This window comes from Dermatophagoides farinae, chromosome 2 (genome assembly GCF_024713945.1).
Source record: "Dermatophagoides farinae isolate YC_2012a chromosome 2, ASM2471394v1, whole genome shotgun sequence".
Taxonomy (NCBI): Eukaryota; Metazoa; Arthropoda; class Arachnida; order Sarcoptiformes; family Pyroglyphidae; genus Dermatophagoides; species Dermatophagoides farinae.
The window spans coordinates 1,877,137-1,896,967 of NC_134678.1; the positions used below are offsets into that span (position 1 = coordinate 1,877,137).

The 19,831-nt window shown below is 30.3% G+C and overlaps 5 protein-coding genes across 5 annotated transcripts; 4 read left to right on the plus strand and 1 right to left on the minus strand.

Moving 5' to 3' along the window:
• Positions 1–199: 199 nt before the first annotated feature.
• Positions 200–7,641, plus strand: Ubr3 (Ubr3 ubiquitin ligase). Its single transcript, XM_047062440.2, has 11 exons — positions 200–741; positions 807–1,175; positions 1,230–1,355; positions 1,414–5,178; positions 5,253–5,648; positions 5,713–5,919; positions 5,984–6,198; positions 6,259–6,618; positions 6,681–6,893; positions 6,961–7,100; positions 7,157–7,641. The coding sequence occupies exons 1-11, from the start codon at positions 462–464 to the stop codon at positions 7,272–7,274; spliced, it is 6,189 nt and encodes a 2,062-aa protein (XP_046918396.2). The 5' UTR covers positions 200–461; the 3' UTR covers positions 7,275–7,641.
• A 228-nt stretch (positions 7,642–7,869) lies between these two features.
• On the plus strand, positions 7,870–13,380 carry Stim (stromal interaction molecule). Its single transcript, XM_075728652.1, is given in 7 exon segments — positions 7,870–8,008; positions 10,076–10,177; positions 10,180–11,550; positions 11,617–11,974; positions 12,036–12,142; positions 12,203–12,351; positions 12,425–13,380. Coding segments are annotated over 6 exon segments (2,559 nt in total). The 5' UTR covers positions 7,870–8,008; positions 10,076–10,120; the 3' UTR covers positions 12,942–13,380.
• Positions 13,381–13,442: 62 nt separating this feature from the next.
• LOC124490483 (uncharacterized) lies at positions 13,443–14,704 on the minus strand. Its single transcript, XM_047053005.2, has one exon. The coding sequence runs from the start codon at positions 14,409–14,411 to the stop codon at positions 13,602–13,604; it is 810 nt and encodes a 269-aa protein (XP_046908961.2). The 5' UTR covers positions 14,412–14,704; the 3' UTR covers positions 13,443–13,601.
• A 154-nt stretch (positions 14,705–14,858) lies between these two features.
• Positions 14,859–16,309, plus strand: LOC124490472 (uncharacterized). Its single transcript, XM_047052994.2, has 2 exons — positions 14,859–15,203; positions 15,283–16,309. The coding sequence occupies exons 1-2, from the start codon at positions 15,195–15,197 to the stop codon at positions 16,138–16,140; spliced, it is 867 nt and encodes a 288-aa protein (XP_046908950.1). The 5' UTR covers positions 14,859–15,194; the 3' UTR covers positions 16,141–16,309.
• Positions 16,310–17,648: 1,339 nt separating this feature from the next.
• LOC124499995 (dickkopf-related protein 3) lies at positions 17,649–19,025 on the plus strand. The gene is made up of 2 exons (XM_075728617.1): positions 17,649–18,753; positions 18,817–19,025. The coding sequence occupies exons 1-2, from the start codon at positions 18,038–18,040 to the stop codon at positions 18,869–18,871; spliced, it is 771 nt and encodes a 256-aa protein (XP_075584732.1). The 5' UTR covers positions 17,649–18,037; the 3' UTR covers positions 18,872–19,025.
• Positions 19,026–19,831: the final 806 nt, after the last annotated feature.

The window sequence follows — 19,831 nt, forward strand, 5'->3', positions numbered from 1 at the left end:
TAATTTTGTTGTTTTTTATATATATTTCATTAAATTAAATTGAAAAAAAAGATATTGAAACGGCGGCAGCACTGTATAATGTGGAGACTATATCGAGTTGAAAAAATCTCTACCATTTAAGTGGAAATAGAATGACCAAAAAAAAAAAAAAAAAAACAACACACATATGCCTCTGAAGCTCATATATATATTTACATTTACATTACTGTACACAACAACATTCGAGTTTATATATCAAGATTTTTTTTGTGTTTGTTTGTTATTGATTTCACAATATATATAGAGTGATCCAACAATAATAACTAAATAATCCAACTAATTTTCTCTGGGAAAAAAAATCAAATTAAAATTTTTGTTTTTGTTATCCATTATAGTTTCTCTCATTTGTTTAAAAATTCAAAGATGATCTTTATGCAAGAATTTTTTCATGTTTTTCATTGATATTCAAATCATTTACCAAAATGTACAAGAAAGATATAGATTCTTTGTTGAATAAAGGCAAACATTATGTTTGCCATTATGTTACAGCTGGCTGTTATGATCAAGATACATCCACAATTAATTCTTTGGATGAACAAAGTTTGTTGGAGAAACACATCAGTGAACATGATCATAGACGTATCAATCAAGTAATCGATTATTTGTTCGATTTTCGTCAAAATTATACATCGGAAGAGCTTATTGAATGGGTCAAATATTTAATTTGTGGTCGTCGATTGCCGATTAATTTTGCGAAAGATGGTAAGCTTTTTCTATTCATATATATAAACACTAATATCAATCAATACTTTTATTTGATAAACAAGTAAAACAATATGATAGGACATCTAAATGCACATTGGTTTGGACAAATAATTTTGTCGCCTATCGTTGTCGGACTTGTGCAATTTCTTTATGCATGTCATTGTGTGCTGATTGTTTTTTTTATGGATACCATAAGGGACATGATTTTAATATGTTTCGTTCACAAGCTGGCGGCGCCTGTGATTGTGGTGATTCAACCGTTTTGAAACCGGAAGGATTCTGTCGAAAACATCAGCCACGTGATTCCGATTCAGACGACGTTCAATTGAAGAAAAAAATTCCACCAAACAGTCTTCTTTGTATTGCGAATGAAACTGTTCCACGTTTACTCCATTATCTTCTCCTATATCTTCGCGGAAATAATTTTACAAGTACGTTCGACTAAAATGAAATCTAATTTAATCTTATTATAATCATTTTTCTAGATAATAAAAAAGCTAACGCATTGATCAATGACATTTTAATTTATTTGTGTGATCTCGGAACTCTTATGCAAACTATCATTTGCAATTCACTTACTGATCCGAATTCATATAAATCTTTTCTGAAATGTAAGATATTATTATTATCTTTTTGCTTTCTTTGAAACTAATAATTTTTTCTCTTTAGTAAACAAAGAAGATGATCTTGATTACCAGCACTATCTGAAAACATTGTCTAAAAATTATCGTAATGCTGTACAGGAATTGGAATTATCGTCAATATTTCCGGATTTAGGTGATTTGAAAATATCCGATCTCAGTATTGTCGATCAAATTGAATCCTTTAAATCAGACATAAAACATGAAACATATTTAGATGAAATAATTTTCTGGGTAATATACTATGAATTTCCTAGCAATCTCGTTACTTTTCTATTAAAAATGTTGCCAAATGATGATTATAAGGCACATTTTGCCCATTGCTTTGTCAAACATTATTTCCGTATCTCTATGCTCATTTTACATCCGACAAGAAGATTTAACAGCATGAACGATAAAGATATTGCTAATAATAAATTGGCTAACGCTATAGTGCACATCAGCGTTCAATTGTTCAGCAATGAAAATTTGGCTCGTGAATTATGTGAAAAATCTTATCTACTGTATATAATAATTCTTTCATTGAAATTCGCAATATGTGGTGATGGTAAAAATTTCTGGGGAATACTCAAAGTAAATTCGGAATTAGATTTCGAACAGAATAATGATATAGAAACCGAAAACAATAAAGACAAACGACCAAATGTTCATCGTGTAGTCAGATGTGACCATCCTATACTACGTTATCATCGATTTTGGCCATTGAATAGTGATCTTAATAATCTTTTCACTCATAAACGAATTGCTCATATGTTTCTTAAGGATAATGACCTGATCGATGTTTGGCTTGAATTTATCATGGCATTTCAGACAATGAATTTGAATCTAAAATCGACAAAAGCCGATGATACAAATCAGAATTATAAAAGTTCATTTCCGGCCGAAGTTGAGATTGCATCATCACAAATGTGGACCTTAATTTCACAATTGAATGACGAAGATACAATCCCATTGACTATCAATTTCATTCAACGTTCTATAAATTGGCTTAGAAAATGGCTTTATTCGATTTCGTTTGACATTAATTTGATCGATACCGATCGATGTACCTTTCATCTGCCACTTCATCGTTATTATTCTATATTTCTCAATCATGCTGTTAACCAAAATGCTAGTCTAAAAGGACTACTTCCCACCGATCGACATGAATTGAAAGATTTCATGGTACATCCACTTCAAACACTCATTGTTTCGAATCATATTATGGCCAACACATGGTTCAGTTCCGGTCCACACATCAAAACACAAGCTTTAAATTATATGCATCCACATTTTTGCAATTCAAAAATCGATGCCGATCTTTTTCTTGTACAACAGATTGCCGCACAACTTGATCCGGATGAATTTGTCAAAATGTTTTTCTGTATATATGGCCTTAATGAACATCTGAATCTAACACCATTACCAGAGAATGATATAGACAAAAATCGTTTAATCATTTTTCTCGAAAATGGCTTCGGTCTATTTGCTACTATACTCGGTGTCCAGCTAAATCTTGGTTTATCGGCATGTGAAGTTACACGAAAAGAAATGGTCTCTTTATTGGCTGTTTCTGATAAAACACATTCACAAATTCAAGATATGATGCCTCGTCGTTGGGGAACACTACCGAACAATGCTTTTATTGAGATTCTTCAGAATATTGCCGAATACAAATCACCTGAAGTCGAAGTTAATGGTAGCCTTGTTCAAGGTTATTTCTATCCAAAAAATGATGTATGGCAAAATGAATACGATCCATTGTTCGTTCTGTATCGTAATGCTCAACGACGTGAATTTCAAGCATCATTGGAACGTTTTGCATCCTTTGCTAAACAATCGGGTAAATATGAATCGAATAGTCTTCCATGGCCACCGTTTCGTATACCACCACTGATTGATGATAGATTCATCGACCCTCGTATTATATTGAAAAGCAAAACATTACACGCCTATTTCTTTTCAATACTTTATCGGTCTTTAAACGATACTGTTTCTATCACACAACATTTAATGTCGATTGTCATACATTTGATCGAATTGACATTGAATGAATCAATGAAATCAGATTCCTGTCTATGTTTGTCTGATTTAGAAAAACCAGAAAATATTTATGTCAAATCCGTCAATGAATTTGAATTCAGTTCATGGTATCCATCAGCTGATATTTTAAGCAATTTCATTACGATTATACGAAAAACTGAATTATCTTTAACAAAAAATAGTGATCAAATCAAAACGAAAATTATAGCATCTTTATTCAGTTTATTAATGCCCGATGATCAACTTAATCCTTTTAGTCATTTAGAAGAATACGACAATGGTCCAATCATTGCAATCGACAATGAAGATGACAATGAAAATGTAATTAATGTGAATGAATCGGAAAATGAATCTGGTGATCCTGATCACAATTCAAGAATCACTAGAAACGATTCGTCTAATAATAACAACACTGTTGCTGATTCAAATGTACTTTTTCAAATCAATCCGAGCAGCATTGCTCCAATGTTATCGTTTTATATTGATGGTGAAGAAATTCCTGATGTCATCATTCGTGAAGCAAAACATTTAGATAGACTAATGAATGATAATACTAATACACGTAACAACACCACCACCGATAGTGCCGATGAATTGAGTTCGATTGATTCTTCACAACCATCCAGTTTGGAATACTTTTCAAATCAATTATCGAATGAACCTTCAACCAGTTCGCAACAACAGCAGCAACATCTACCTGCAGAAAAACGATTGATAATTAAAACAAAACCTTTCAAATTTAAATTGGATGTGAATGAATCAATTTTAACATTGTTGCTGCGATTACATTCAAAATTGAGCGAGAAAAGAGATTCTTTCAAAACAGACTCAAAAAGTTTAGAGAAATATGATCTCAATTCACGCATTGGTGATGGTCCATACTTTATTGGTTGTCTATTGAAGCGTTTCATTTATACTTGTGCCAAGCGTTTGGAATCTCGCCATTCATTACAAGCTGGTTCATGTTTGAATAAAGTTATTGAATTTATTGATCATACTAGGCGTTCAATTTGGCCAACTATCAATAAAGCAGCTTCACCGATTCCCACAACAAGCACGAATGCAGATATTTATAGCGATGGTATAAATTCTATGGATATTGATCAGGATGAATTACAACGTTCTGAAAAGAAGCGTAAAGCTTTAGAACGTAAAAAACAAATAATGAGTAAATTCTGTTTGCTACAAAATGAATTTATCAAGAATAATAAAAGTACTTTCGAAAAATTTAATGCTGATGAATCAGAACAAGAATATTCGTTTTCATCTAATACTGCTGCTGGATCAAACGTTGATCTACCTACAGAAGATAATCATTCGAGAAATTCTGATCATTTGGAAAATACTTCAAATGTAAAATATCAACCAAAAACTTATCAATGTGTAATCTGTATGGATACTGGAGCTTCAATTCTTGAACGACCATTCGTTCAAATGGTTCTTTTGCAATCATCATCAATATTGAACAATGCTTTTGCCCACACGTTGGCGGATGAATTTGTCAACAGTCGTTTTGTATCTGAAAATATAGAAAAATTGACAACAATTCCAACGACTAAAGATGATTATTGTATATTTAAAGAACGGAAAACCTTTGCTCATTATTTCGAACATAAAATCGATCGATTGTTTCCATCGTTTGCATTAGATTCATGGCTCAGTTCATTCAATATTGGTTGGTGTGGAGGTGTTCATGCACAATCTTGCGGTCATTTCATGCACATGGATTGTTATCAATCATATATTTCATCCGTCTATCAAGATAGAGATAGTAAGCAAATTGAATAATATAATTCGTGTGTTTTCATAATATAATTTTCTTTTTTTTCCTCAAATACTACTTAGGTAACGATCTGATTGAATATCCATGTCCATTGTGTCGAAAGGTAGCAAATTCGGTACTTCCAATTATTCCAAATTTACCACATTTTCCTTTGGTACAATCACGTAAAAATGATGATCCAAGTGGTGTTGCTGTTGAAATTCTTAATCTATTATCCAATTGTGATCAAGCCCGTTTAGCAAATACTACCGAAGATGATTCGAAATTTTTGAAAGTTTTAGCGATGGCAATCGAAGATGTGTTGAAAGCCACCGAACCACAATATCGTAACATTCGTGTGGATCCTTGTCCACAATCATTATTTCTATTTTTATCATCAATTTCGCGAACTAATCTTGAGTACAATATTGTTCTGTGGCGAAAATCTCTCCCATTGAACCAAAATGCTTCATGTCTTGGTATGAAACTGTAGTCATCATTGTATTTAACATTTTAACGTTTATATTCTTTTTATAATCACAGTGCCTCTATTTCATGCATTATCGTTGAATGCAAAATTAGTATTACCCATGTACTACATGAAATTATGGGCTCAAATCACTGGTGTAGATGCCGATGAAATTGGATCTCATTTAATGCCGTACGAGAAACAAGTTCCTTTATTGATCAAAGATGTTTCGGCCATTTTATTGCAATTTCTTTATGCATTACCATTCAACATTGACAAAGGTTTGATTGTTTAGATTGAGCTTTAATGTGATCCAAAAGTACTAAATTTGATTTGTTTGTTTAGCTTATTTTCTATCAATCGTGAAAGCATTATTGAATCTGAATTTCATACAAGCAATCGTCATGATGACCTTTTTGTTTTCACCGGATGAAAAGCTCAACATAAAGACTCTTTTTGAAACGAAAAATAACGGTGGATTTAACGGCTATCTCGATTATGTTGGATTCATCATAAATAGTTTCGAAGCAACCATCTTGAATTCCAGCATTATTGGAATAGTAAGCACTACTACTTTTGGTTTGAATTTTTTTTATTTGATTATAAATTTCTATTTTCAGGAAAATCGTAAATCAATTTGCAAACAATCGATATTGGAATCATTGTCTCAAGTTTGTCTACCTTTTTTGCGTTTAGCTGCAATGATATTTCATTTGTTATTCAATCAAACAACACTTCCCGAAATAAACGATTTACCAATTTTAGATGAATTTACGACATTGGCTGATTACCTTTGTCTGAATTCAATGTCATCATCTACAATGAAAAATGAATTGGAGTCATCAAAATCATTAGTGGGCGATACTGATGATACATTTTTTAAACCTTATATAAATTGGATGTGTAATCCGTCCAGTTTGATTACGACTTGGTATAGTGAATTAGATAAATTGATTCAAACGAATCCTATGGCAGCTTCGGTAAGAATTTTAATGATTATCAATTGATAAATTAACATAATAAATTAAATCCTTTAATACAGAGCTTAATTAAGGAAAATTGCGTTATATCATCGCAACCAAAACTCTTACGTTTACCAAAAGTATATGAACAATTGTTCATGTTCTATCATAAACGGCCATGTGAAACTTGCAATAATGTCCCAAAAGATCCTTCCCTTTGTCTTATTTGTGGTCAGTTAATTTGCATCCGTGAAGCCTGTTGCAGGAATGCAAATTCATTTGAAGGTGTTCATGTATGTTTTCTTTAAATCTGTAAATTTGTATCAGCATTAAAACATTGATTCATAATTTATTATTTAGCATTCACGAAAATGTGGAGCTGGAACTGCTTTATATTTGGCAATCAATTCATCGACAATCATTCTGATTCGTGGTCGTAAAGCATGTGCTTGGGGATCGGTCTATCTAGATGAATTCGGTGAAGAAGATCGTGATTTAAAGTGAGTACTAATGAACTTGATAATTAATTCAATTCTAAATCCTCAATTACGAACAGGCGGGGAAAACCATTGTTTCTATGTAACGAACGATATCGTATACTTGAACAACAATGGCTAACACATAGTTTTTTGAATATAAACAAAAAATGGATCTACCATAAAGATCTGCTTTAATAACGGAAGCTATTATACATCTGGAGAAAAAAAACGCTATTGCATACACACAACATCAACATAAAGAAAAAAGACAGAAAAAAAAATTGAATTCGTGATAAATATCCGGTGAATATATATATATGTTCACATATTCATATTTGTTAACCACTATACACTGTGGTATTTTATGAATAATCTATTCTATTATGATGATAATAATAATCTTGTTTAATCATTGTTGTTGTTGTTGTTGTTGTTGATTATTGTTTTGTTTTGTTTCATATTAAAAAAAAAATTTGAAAATATTGTTATAGCAACTTTATTTATTGTTTTTTTTTGTAGGAGAATTCGTTTAATTTTTAACTAATAAATAAATAAATAAAACTATTAAATTCTAAAATATGTAAATGACCGCCAAACAATTCTTGAATACTTAAAAAAAAATGTTATGTTTTATTCATAGATGACGTCTTTAGGAATTTGTTATTGTCATCATAACTTTTGGATACGTTTTTCACCATCATCATCGTTTTATGAAAATGCAATTTTTTTGTTAATAGAGATCAACAATAGCCATTGTACAGATGATGATAGTGGGGATTCAACAAAATAAATTTTTCTTTGATGCGGTGAAATTGCTTGCCATGCTGATTATGATAAAATAATGTATACATAGAATTGTGATTTCTCAAATCCATGGATACTTGTTGTTGTATACAGTCGTCATCATCATCATCATCATCATCAAAATTGTGAGTTTCATCTATTACCATTCCACTACATGTTTGTCGATATTATCCTTCACCATTATTTATCCATCGACGATTGAAGTTGTCGTCGTAGTTGTCGCTGAGTTTGTTGATAATTTTATTTGTTTTTCATTACACATAAACACAAATGGATAGACATTCTTTCATTGTATGTACATTTTTTTGTTATTAATCTACTATAGTAGATAAATTAAGCCTCTGCCATCATCAAATACATACACTATGTCATCAAACAAATAATGTATATCAACATTGTATCCACAATCCATAGTGAGTAACAATAAAGAGTGAATTTGATGATTTCGAGAGAGAGAGTATTGATTGGCCATCATCAATGCTTTCTTTTGCTCGTTTGTAAATGATAAAAAAAATCTTTGATTGATTAGCCCCCAAATATAATTAATTAATTCGATTCAAATCTAATCATCATCATCACTTGTGTAATTATATCATTTCAACATTTGATAATCCCATCTTTGACCATCTTAATTTTTTTGTGCCATCTGTCAAAAAAATCTTGAATTTAATTTTTTTTTTAAATATCACAAAAAATTAACCTTTATTATTAAATGTTAATAATAATCTCAATCTACCATGAATAACAATCACGGTAATCATGATAATTGTCATTTTATTTGGGTATAATAAATGACATCATTATATCATTATTAATAGCTATTTTATGATAATCCTTGATATTTTTTTTTTATTTTTGAAAAAAAATTAGTCTGTGATTTATCTAGTATCTTGTGTGTTTTATTGCATTGTTGAAATCCAGCAAAAAAAAATCGTCCTTGTCTTTTTTTTGGATTGAGATATTCGATTTTGGATATCATTGCCAAACAAACAAAAAAGTGATCCATTTAGACAATCATTTTTTTCGGTTTTTTTGCAATCGAAATTGAAAAAAAACAGTATTTAGGATTTCCTCGTATTCAATTCAAGTGAGAGCGAGAAAAATGTACATCCTCTTTTAATATTTACTTTTCACTGAGATTTTATTCATATGAAATCATATAATAACAAATTGTTTTATTGTGATAGAAAAAGAAATTTTTTTTTTTTTTTTGATTTACATTTAATTATTATAATTAACACCGTGGATATCTGTCAAAGAGTAATTTTTGCAGATGTCATTTTGAAGATCATAAATAGACAGACATATAAACCATTTTGATGATACACTCTCATACATATGTCGAGAAATTTTTTTCATTTTTTTTTAATGTTTGCCTGCATATTTTTTTGATTGATTGATTAATCAATAATTCTAATGATATTTTTTTTTTGATTCTTTTTTTCCATTTCATTCCATTTTCTTGTGTACCTTTTTTTGGTTTTCATCGTAAGTTCATTTTTCAATTCAATTACACAGTGTAATTCTATATGTGTGTTTACAAAATAACAAACCAACGAAAAAAAAACTGTTGAAGAAAATTAATGAATTATGGTGAAAAAGAAACGAAAACCTGTCCTGTTGATTCTACCGAATTGATTGACCTTCAATTTAAGTGTTGAGTTTTATTTATTAAAAATTCTCCTGTGTTTTGTATATGTGTGTGTGTCTGTTCTTAATTCATTCTCTAAAACGCCGGTGTGTTTGATTTCCTCATTTTTTTGCATTCAAAAATTGCTTTAATCATCATTATAAATGGATGAACAAGTGAATTTGTAATTCGGTTTATTGAATCATAATGATGTTAATTTATAAGAAACGGATAAAAACGACAATTATAATTGTAAAAATGTAAATATGGCTCAATAATCAATCATCAAGATATATAATTTGTGTTCTTCATGTTTGTCAATGTGAATTCCAGTGATTTTCAATGAATATTCATCTCTATGACTATATTCATTCTCGATGACAATTGATTTGAATGTGATGTGAATGTATTCTGTTGTCAGCAATATTTGAAAAATAATTCTTCAATACTTGTCTTCCTTTGATCACTTTGTTGTTGTGATTCGATCTTAAATAAATTTCATTTTTTTTTTAATTACAAAAATCAAAATTATCATCATCATTGTAATAATTAAACCATGAAGAATATAAGCAAAATATTTGACGTGTCATTCAACATATTTCGACGAATGCTCATATTTTTGATGGCAATCATATTGTTCAATAGTATTTCATTGTTACTTATTTTTCATCATCATCATTTTTATTACTTGGTGATTGTCGAGCAGAATTATCTTCCCTACCACCATCAGCAGCACAGTTGCCAACATCTTCATCATCATGTCTACAACAACAACATCAGACTGTATCGCCATCATGTGTCTCAACATCTCATGTGCAGAATAAAAAATATCATCATCCACATAAGAATAAAGAATCGACTACAAATATTCAACAAAATCCTGTGCCAATCAAGAGTTCAGTGCCTGATAATAGTGATAATAATAATTATATACAATGTCAGCTACAGGTTGCAAAATCGACAAATGAAATTCAGCCAATACAACCTGCGCAAACAATCAATGGTACAGTCAAATGTTTTCAAATAGAATTATTTTCATTTAACCTGTTGCTTTTCAATATTATAGATTTCGATTGTGAACAATTGAATTTCTGTGATGATCGTCCTGGTTTCGAAGCCATCCTTTATCTTCATCATCAATTGGATGAAGATGCTAATGGTGATATTGATATAGCAGAATCTGATGAATTTATTCGTGATGAATTAAAATATGAAAATGGTGCCGAACGACAAAAAGCATTCCATGGAAATGATAAACATATTACTGTTGATGAATTATGGCGTGCATGGCGTATATCGACAGTACATAATTGGACAATCGATCAGACTGTAGAATGGTTAACTGAAATTGTTGAACTACCTAAATATCAAAGAATATTCGAAACGAATGCAATCAATGGTATAGCGCTTCCACGTTTAGCTGCCAATCCACAAATGTTTTCCATATTGGGCATTAATAACCCCATACACAAACAAAAGATTGCATTGAAAGCGATGGATGTTGTATTGTTTGGTGAACCAAAGTCAAAAAGCTCCAATAAGGATTTTATAATGGGTTTTCTTTGCATTTTTGCCACAGTTGTTGGTTATTACGCCTATCGACAACATGAATATTCCAAAGAACATATTCGAAAAATGACAAAAGATATTGAAACCTTATCTATTTATGAAAAACAAATTGAATCAATGCAAAGTGAATTGGATAAATTAAAACAAGAACAGCAAGAAACATCCAAGGAAAAAGAGGAAATGGAACGTAAACTTAGAGCTAATGAATTGATCAAAGCAAATAAGGGAGAATATTTTGATATTGGAACATTGGCATCCGATACTGATGATCGTATTAGAGAAATGGAGGAAGAATTGCAGGAAACTAAATGTGAATTACAACGTGTACAACAAGCATATGAAAGTCGACAATGGATACCGCCGCGAGCTTTACAACTTTATCTGCAATTTACATATGAAATTGAGAACCGTTATTATAATATGAAAAAAGCTAATGCTGAACATCAATTGCAAGCGGCACGTGAAGGTGTATGTATTTGATTCAAATATATCTTGATAATACTATCATTAATTTCTATTTTATCCCTTTTTCAGTGTGATAAATTAAAACGAAAACGTTCATCCATATTCGGAGCATTTCGTATGGCACATGGTTCGGCTATTGATTATGTTGATAATACAATAATTCAGGCACGAACATTACTTGCTGAATTAACACAAGAAATGCATGAACGTATCAAACGATGGAAACAGATTGAATTGTTTTGCGGTTTTGAAATTATACACAATCCAGGATTAAGTCATTTAGAACAATACCTATATGGAACAACCGGAATAAGTAATGCATCAAGTCAAATGAAAACATCAGCATCAACAACTTCAATGTCAAAATTGTTACGTCGAGGTAGTGAAGCTACCATAGCTGAAGAGGACGCCATTTCCATAGTTTCCGGTATGTATTCCTTTGATAAATCTTCATATTGTTCTAAAGAATTCAATTTTATGTTTTCAAGCTCAATCAAAACCATATAGTCCTTGGCATTCAACCATACAGGCTGTTCAAGCTATAGAAAGGTGGCAGAATCATCAGATTTCTACTAATCCTCTTCCTATTAAAATGGTTAGTTTAGTGGAAAAAAAATTATTAAATACATAATTTAATTGACAACATTTTTTTTAGTCATCAATTCAATCGATATACCAACATCCACAAAAAAGCTCAATAAGTGACGAAAATAGCACCGATAATATCTTTTACATTGGTGAGGATTCACAACAAATCACGAATGGGGCTGGTGGTGGTCGATCAAGTCTTCCAATTAATCGAAAGTAAGTTTTCTGTCTCAACATGGTGTTCTTGGAGTTCAACTAGAAAAACTTCTCTACATCATCATTCATTCAGAAAATTATCATTACAAACAAAAGCACATCAATTGTCCAATATACGAAGTAGCAGTGACGGCGTTCAAAGACATTTTGAAGAGAATCAATCAATTATCAATGATCAACATTCAAATGTTTGTTCACAACCAAATATATCTAATTCGATCATGTCATTCGATACTAGTTCTATCACAAGTGCTTATTTCCCGACTAGCCACGATGAAACTAACAACTCAATTGATTCGATAACGATGCGAACAAAAGATTTATTATTCAACAACCATGAATCAAATGATGAAACATTCTCTTCCGATTCGAATGATTCAAATATCAATATCAATACCGAATCTTCAAACTATAATGGCCACGATCTCATCAACATTAATGGCAATGGAAATGGAGCTAATAATGAAATCGATCATCGAAAAAAATTTGATAGAAAAAAATTAGACGATAAAAAACGACATATCGGTTTATTTCGTGGTATACGAGCTAAAAATAAAAAACAAGTTAAACACAACTACAACAATGAATAACCGATCATTTGTCGTTTTCATATTTTGAAACACATTATTATTATATATTATAATTATTTTGAACACAATCAGTTCAATAAAAATTTACTGTGAATTATTATTATCATTATCAAATATATATGCAATTACATAATTTATATATAAATTTCAAAGTATGTATATTTATATAATACGGATAATGAAATGAATTTGAATATATGTTTTTTTTGTGATTAGATTTCATATTTTAGATCTATTTTTTTTTTATCTACTTTTCAATACAAACATCATCTAATCATTATCATCGTCATCAACTGTGATTTTGGCTGAATAATTGTATCATCATTTTTTTTTTCATTTATATTTCAATCTACTGTATTTGACATTTGACGATTGGACCTTATTATCATTATATTATTATTAATATTGATTAATTAATAAAACATTTCAGGAATTTTGATTTTTGGACATTTGATTATTATTATAGATAGAAATACAATAAATTTCAAAAAAAAAAATTAGATTTTGATTGATTATATTGCAAATATTTGGCCAAAATGAAAAAAAAAATAGTAAAAAAAAAGACATATTGGGCATTTGTGGACATATGAATGGATATATATAGTGTTATATGGGATGAAAAAATGAATAATTTTATATATTATAAATAAATAGGTCTAATCAGGTAAAATTCATTGTTCCTTGTTTAGTATCGGCAACTTGTTGAATAGTTTTGATTCCAATATGTGGACGATTAGAAATGGCTATTGTCTGTAAATTTGGTTGTTGATTAGATTCGACATTCGAATTTAACGAAGGTTGTGGTTGTTCTTGTTGTTTCATTTCCACTTCTTCCGGTGTCATTATTGATTGTTTATCGGAATGTGCTACAACTGTTCTTACCTCTTCGATTACAGGTTTAATTTCTTGTGAAACATGACGATATGGTTGTATGATTTCTCTAAGCTCCTGGATTATTGGTTTATAAACTTCATGCGTTAATAATTGTGCTGGCTCTTCTGATTTTGTATGCTGTGGTTCATTACGTAAAGATGGAACATGAACTTGTTGAAATAGCAACGGTCCAGAAGCTGAACGAAAAACAAATTGTACCGGTGCAGTGATTGCATCTACTTCAATTATTTGTGGTTGAATTGGAGCTTCCATTTGATTTGAATAAGAAACTAATTCTAGATATCGTTTACTTTGAATAGCAGCGGCAAGTGATGGAGCAACATATGATGATGATTGAATCAATTCACCATCGTTTGAAAATCGATTACGATTATTGATTGGAATCGGCGTTGGTTGAACTGTAGATGATTGCTGAATTTTATTCCTTGTTAATGGTGGTTTATTTCGGTGACTGGAAACATATGTCTGGATTGGTGTTTTTGACTGATATCCATTGGAGGAAACTATCTTGATATCAGTCATAGCATACGATGTGGTCATAAAAATGCACAAACCGATGATCAAGGTCTCTATCATTTTTTTTAGACTGTTGTAGGTGGTCCGTATGAGATTTTCAACGATTTTTTCACCATCAATCCACTAAAGTAGTCGAACGACAAATGATGGCTAAAAATCTGGTCTACTAACAATTTATACTCGAAGCAAGATGAATGAAAAAAAACATCTTTGGTTGACCTATGACCCAAAGATGTTGTTCGATAATAGATAAAATTTAAAAACCTAATAAAAATTCAAAGTTATAAAGATAGGAACTAGACATCGCCTATTTTCATTCGATAAAAAAAAATTTCCGATTTATTATTTTTTGATTTGATGATTTGATTTCAATGAGTGAATGAATGTAAGAAAAACATCATCCAGTCATTCAATAATAGAGCATGTTAAAAGTGAGTCAAAAAAAAAAAAAAAATGCTGCTGTTGAAAAGTCAAACAAAACTCTACAAAAGTTGAACATTTAGAGTTGGCCACGACCCATTAGGATGAAAAAAAACGTCCTTGGAATGATTAAAAAAATTGTTTGGTCTGCTTATCGGATTTAAATCTTCTTAATTTCAACAAAACTGATGATGATGATCAAACGAATATTGCAATCAAATAAAAATTCTAGTTGAAATGATTCAATGTGATGATGTTCAACCACATCTCTCATGTTGTTTTCGATCATCAACAAAAGTAAAAGTCGAGAATATTTGGCGTCGATAGGTAGAAAATTTTGTTAGTATAAAAGTCCAAAGATGAGATTCGCTCATATTCATTTATAAATTTGTACCGTCAATTGAATATCTAAATTGAAGAAAAATGAAATTGGTAAGATATTTGTAATAAATTGATACATGGAAATTTTTGATTCATTTAATTTTTTTGTTGTTGTTGTTGTTGTTGAAAGACTTTAGCATTTGTTTTGGCAATTTTTGTTGTCACTTCTTCGGCAATGCTTTTTCGAACAAAAGTCACTCCAGACCGAATTGTAGTTAAATCTCCGGTGAAAAATACTAGACTTCGAAACATTGTTCCTGTTCAACCAATTCAACAGGTACAGAATCCTATCCAGACAGTTATCCGTCAACCATTCCAACCAATTCGATCATTCAGTGAACCATTAAATGTTCCTGTGATCTCATCGCATGATATACAATTTATTCCAGTTACGGTTGAAGCTCCAATACAACAATCACAAGTGATTGCAGTCGAACCAAGTTCACAGGCCGTACATTTAGTATTCAAATCTGTAAGCAGCCCTGTTTCGATCCATCAACAACACAGTCCGGGTGAACGTTCATTTTATGAAACTACCCGATCGGAAGAACCACCACATGTTATTCGACATGAAGTTTTCAAACCAGTTGTCCAAGAATTACGAGAAACTATTCAGCCATATCGACAGGTTACTCAAGAAATCAGACCGGTTATTGAAAAAATTAACGTTCTTGTACCGAAAGGACAACAAACAAATAAACAATTGAGTGGTGATCATGTTAATCGTGATTGGATTTTGCCGATTCCTCCAATATTGCCAAAATTGCCCGATTTACCATCAATAATTAAACCAATTTTTTCAAAGCCCGTTGTTCAGCTACCTGAAGAGCAACGATTTCCAGTTCAACAACAAGAGGTTCCGATTGTTCAAATTCATGAACCAGATTCCAACATTCAAATAGCACATGAACGATATACAGTTCCTATAATTGTTGAACATACACAACAACAACGAATGGAAGAAACTAATGAAGAAAATTTTGATTAAATGCAAATAGATTGTCAACTTTTTTTCGGTCGCTACCTCAATTTCAAACACATGATCATATGATTCGAACCGAATTTAAAAAAATTTCAATTTGATATATTATTTCATTTAATACTTTCACAATCGTAAATTGCAAAATTTGCTAAATAAATTGACCTTGATTACAAAACCAAGATAAACGAATAAAATTCAATAACAAAAAAAAAAAAGAAAATGAATCAAAGTTGTTGGCCTTGATAATCAAGAAAAACAAGGTTTTGTGATGAGGACCTGTTTATGTTTGTACACAACCATAGGTATGAAATCGAAAACAGGTACCCATTGATATGGATTTCAGCAATTAGGTCAAGGTAAAGCAGACACATACCCATCATCAACATGGTGTAGATCTAACTTTTACTTTTTTTCAGTGATTGATCAATTTAATGATTTTTCTTGTAGCTATAAAAAAAAAATTTATTTTTATTTTTCATTATTATTCCAAGAATTGAAAATGGTTGGAAATAAAATACACTAAGTAATAATAAAAGGAATCTGCGTGTGTTTGTGATTTGGTTTGATTTTAATCTTTGAAATCTATTTATTTTAGATCATTTTAGATCTTTGAATGACTATTGATCAATAATGTCTGCGGGTGTTTGTAGTTATCTTCACATATGAATGTATGCAAAAAAAAAAATAAAATTTTTCTGATTTCTCAATTTAGAGTTTCGATGAGATAATGTGTGTTTGCATGTTCACGTTGTCAAAATCTGGATTTTCTATCTTTCTTATCATTCATTATATGTTTGGAAAAATGTATAAAATAATTTAAGCAGTTAAGCAATGAATGACTAGACACTTGCCAACATATCGACTTTTTTGGGTGGGTAATGCCACCCCTTAGAAGTATTTTGGGCTAGCAATTTCATTATGTTGAAAAATAGTCTAACTACGTTGAAAATATCTGATTTTCATTATTTGTTGGCCAAAGATTAACGAATTGCAACATCTATTATTATTATTCACAATATTACACTTGTTGTTATTATCCCCAAGGAGCTCTCTATAGAAGTACCAAATCACAACAACTTTATGGTCCTGTATGTGTGTTTTCTAATTTCTAAACCTGTAAGTCCTATATATTGAAAATGAAAATGAAAATTTGAAGAAGTAGAAAAAAAATCTATGATTTTTGTACACCTGTGGTCATTAGCTAATAGATAATATATGCTAATGAAACATTGTCCTCAGTTGTTTAAATGTATTTCATATATTTTATTTATCTATTTTTTTTTTGTTTTGTTCTGTTCTTGACATGGTGTTTTTATGGATTTTCTACTCGAATACCATTATTTTACCAGTAACAAAATTGACTTAAATATGACAAATTAACTTGACCAAAATAGATAATTTTTTTTATTGAATATTATTATTGTTACATACAAAAAAAAAACTAAAACCATTATATATATTCAATACACAATGTAATAATGGAAAAAAAACAATTACCACAATGGTCAGTAAGATTGATGCATGGCTTCCTCGTGAATATATGTGATGATTGGCTAACAGATGATCATCATTGTCATTATGTATTATTATATAGGGTGGATACATATACCATATACAAGTGCAATGTTTTTCTCAAGATTTATTTTGTTAACTAGTTTATAGATAATCTCTAGTATGTATGTTTTGTAGAATTTTTTTTTTCTTCAACAACAACAGAACAATGTATTGGTTATATTGCATAAAATTCATTGCAAATATCGAGTTAAAATTCATTTTAGTTCTTGACAATCGTCTGACAAATGTTGGAATATTTTTTTTGTTTGTTTGTTTCATATGTTTGCAAATTCAATGTGTTTAACAATATCATCATAATTTGAAAATAAAATATCAATTGATAATCAATATGGATAAACATCAATCAATAACCTCCGCAATTTCATTATTATTAATCATCACCATTATTAATATGAATAGACAATGTTACTGTGTCTATATTTATGGTTTAGTTCTTCATAATCCGATACCGGATGATCTTGGATTAAAAAATTCTTTACATCATCATTTATTATCATCGCCAGTGCCAGATCAAAGTAGAAATCATCGTTATGAGACAATCGATGATGATGATGATGATAATAATTTCAGCAACAAAGGAAAGAAAAATTCCATTTCTTTTCAACATCATAATCAGCAACAACAAAAATTTTCGAATAATAATAGAATAAAATGCCGACAAGATTCTGATTGTATTGATGATGATGGACCAGAAAATGGTCCGATGATGTATTGTGATCAACATTATAGTTATTGTGATTATTTTAGACAAATTGGTGAACTATGTCGTTATGATAGCCAATGTGACAATGGATTGATCTGTATGTTTGGCCAATGTGAAAAACCATTCGAAACTGGACATCCTGGTGCTCGTTGCAAGGATTCTGATGATTGTAATGCTGGTCTTTGTTGTGCTCGTCAAAATGGTGAATATATCTGTAAACCAAAATTAAAACATGGTCAACAATGTTTCGTTCCTCTTGGTGGTCTTGATTATAGCCTCAATGAACTTTGTCCATGTGATGAAGGTCTTGAATGTACGTTTAGAACAAAAAATTCACGAAGGTATGTCTTATTTACATTCTCTTTACGAATGATAATAATAATTTTTTTTCGTCAAACTAATAGGAAAAGAAAGAATGAAAATGTTATGAGATGTGCATTCACAACGTCAAATTTATGAAAAAAAAACAACAAAACAACAACAACAACAACAAAAAAATTTTATTTCAAAAAAATCAAAACAAAACTGTCAACTAACGCCATCTAACGATCACAGAGCAAATATATCTCGAATTCAAATTATTCTCGCAAATCAATTAATCATCACAAAGAAAAACGAAAAAAAAAAAAATTATTCCGAGTCGGCGATCCGGTTTTCTTTTCATTCTTTTTTTTAAATTTGTTTTTTTTTGTTGTCATCCTGCCTTCGTAAAGATGTCAACATATATAATATATCAATAGAATAAGGATAATAATAACAATATATAAGTGAAAAAGAAACAGAAAAAAAATATTGTACAAACATGAATCTCTTTGTAAATAAAATAAAAATGTGCGTGTGTGTATCTGTAAATAAGTACAACTTCCACTCGCACACACACACACACACACCGAGCACAAAAATTATCATGAGTTTTGTAAATATTAAACAAATTGTCATCATCATCATCATCATCCACATCATTCTATTGGATCATCATTCAACACTCGACACAAACATGAATTTAATTTTAATTTCTATTTCTTTTATTCTTCATTTTTATATTCTCTCATTCTCGCTCTTTTTCTTTTGTTCAATTTGGTTTTGTGTTGACCAAAAATTTATCAATTTTTTGTACTTTTTTTAAACACACACACACACACACACACACACACACTTACACACGTACAAACATAAAATGATGGCTCAATTTTTTCCCCTTCTGTCTCAAGTTATTTAGAATGTTCGAGATGTTTTTTTTAATATATATTTTGTTTGTTTGTGTAAAATAGAATTTGGAACAAAAAATAAGCTTTTCTGTGTTTTTCGTTTCATTTGTTTTGTCACAAATGTTGCAATATAATGATAGAAAAATATGAAAAATCTAAAAATAAAAATTCAATTTAAATTCTTCAATTTAAATTTCACATTAATGGTTGA

Excerpts from the sequence above, each read along its gene's own strand:
- Ubr3 (XM_047062440.2), top strand. The coding sequence starts at position 462 with ATGTACAAGAAAGATATAGATTCTTTGTTGAATAAAGGCAAACATTAT. Across the intron at positions 1,356-1,413 it reads ATATAAATCTTTTCTGAAAT|TAAACAAAGAAGATGATCTT; the intron begins GTAAGATATTAT and ends TTTTCTCTTTAG. Across the intron at positions 5,179-5,252 it reads CGTCTATCAAGATAGAGATA|GTAACGATCTGATTGAATAT; the intron begins GTAAGCAAATTG and ends AATACTACTTAG.
- LOC124490483 (XM_047053005.2), bottom strand. The coding sequence starts at position 14,411 with ATGATAGAGACCTTGATCATCGGTTTGTGCATTTTTATGACCACATCG.
- LOC124499995 (XM_075728617.1), top strand. The coding sequence starts at position 18,038 with ATGGATAAACATCAATCAATAACCTCCGCAATTTCATTATTATTAATC. Across the intron at positions 18,754-18,816 it reads AGAACAAAAAATTCACGAAG|GAAAAGAAAGAATGAAAATG; the intron begins GTATGTCTTATT and ends TCAAACTAATAG.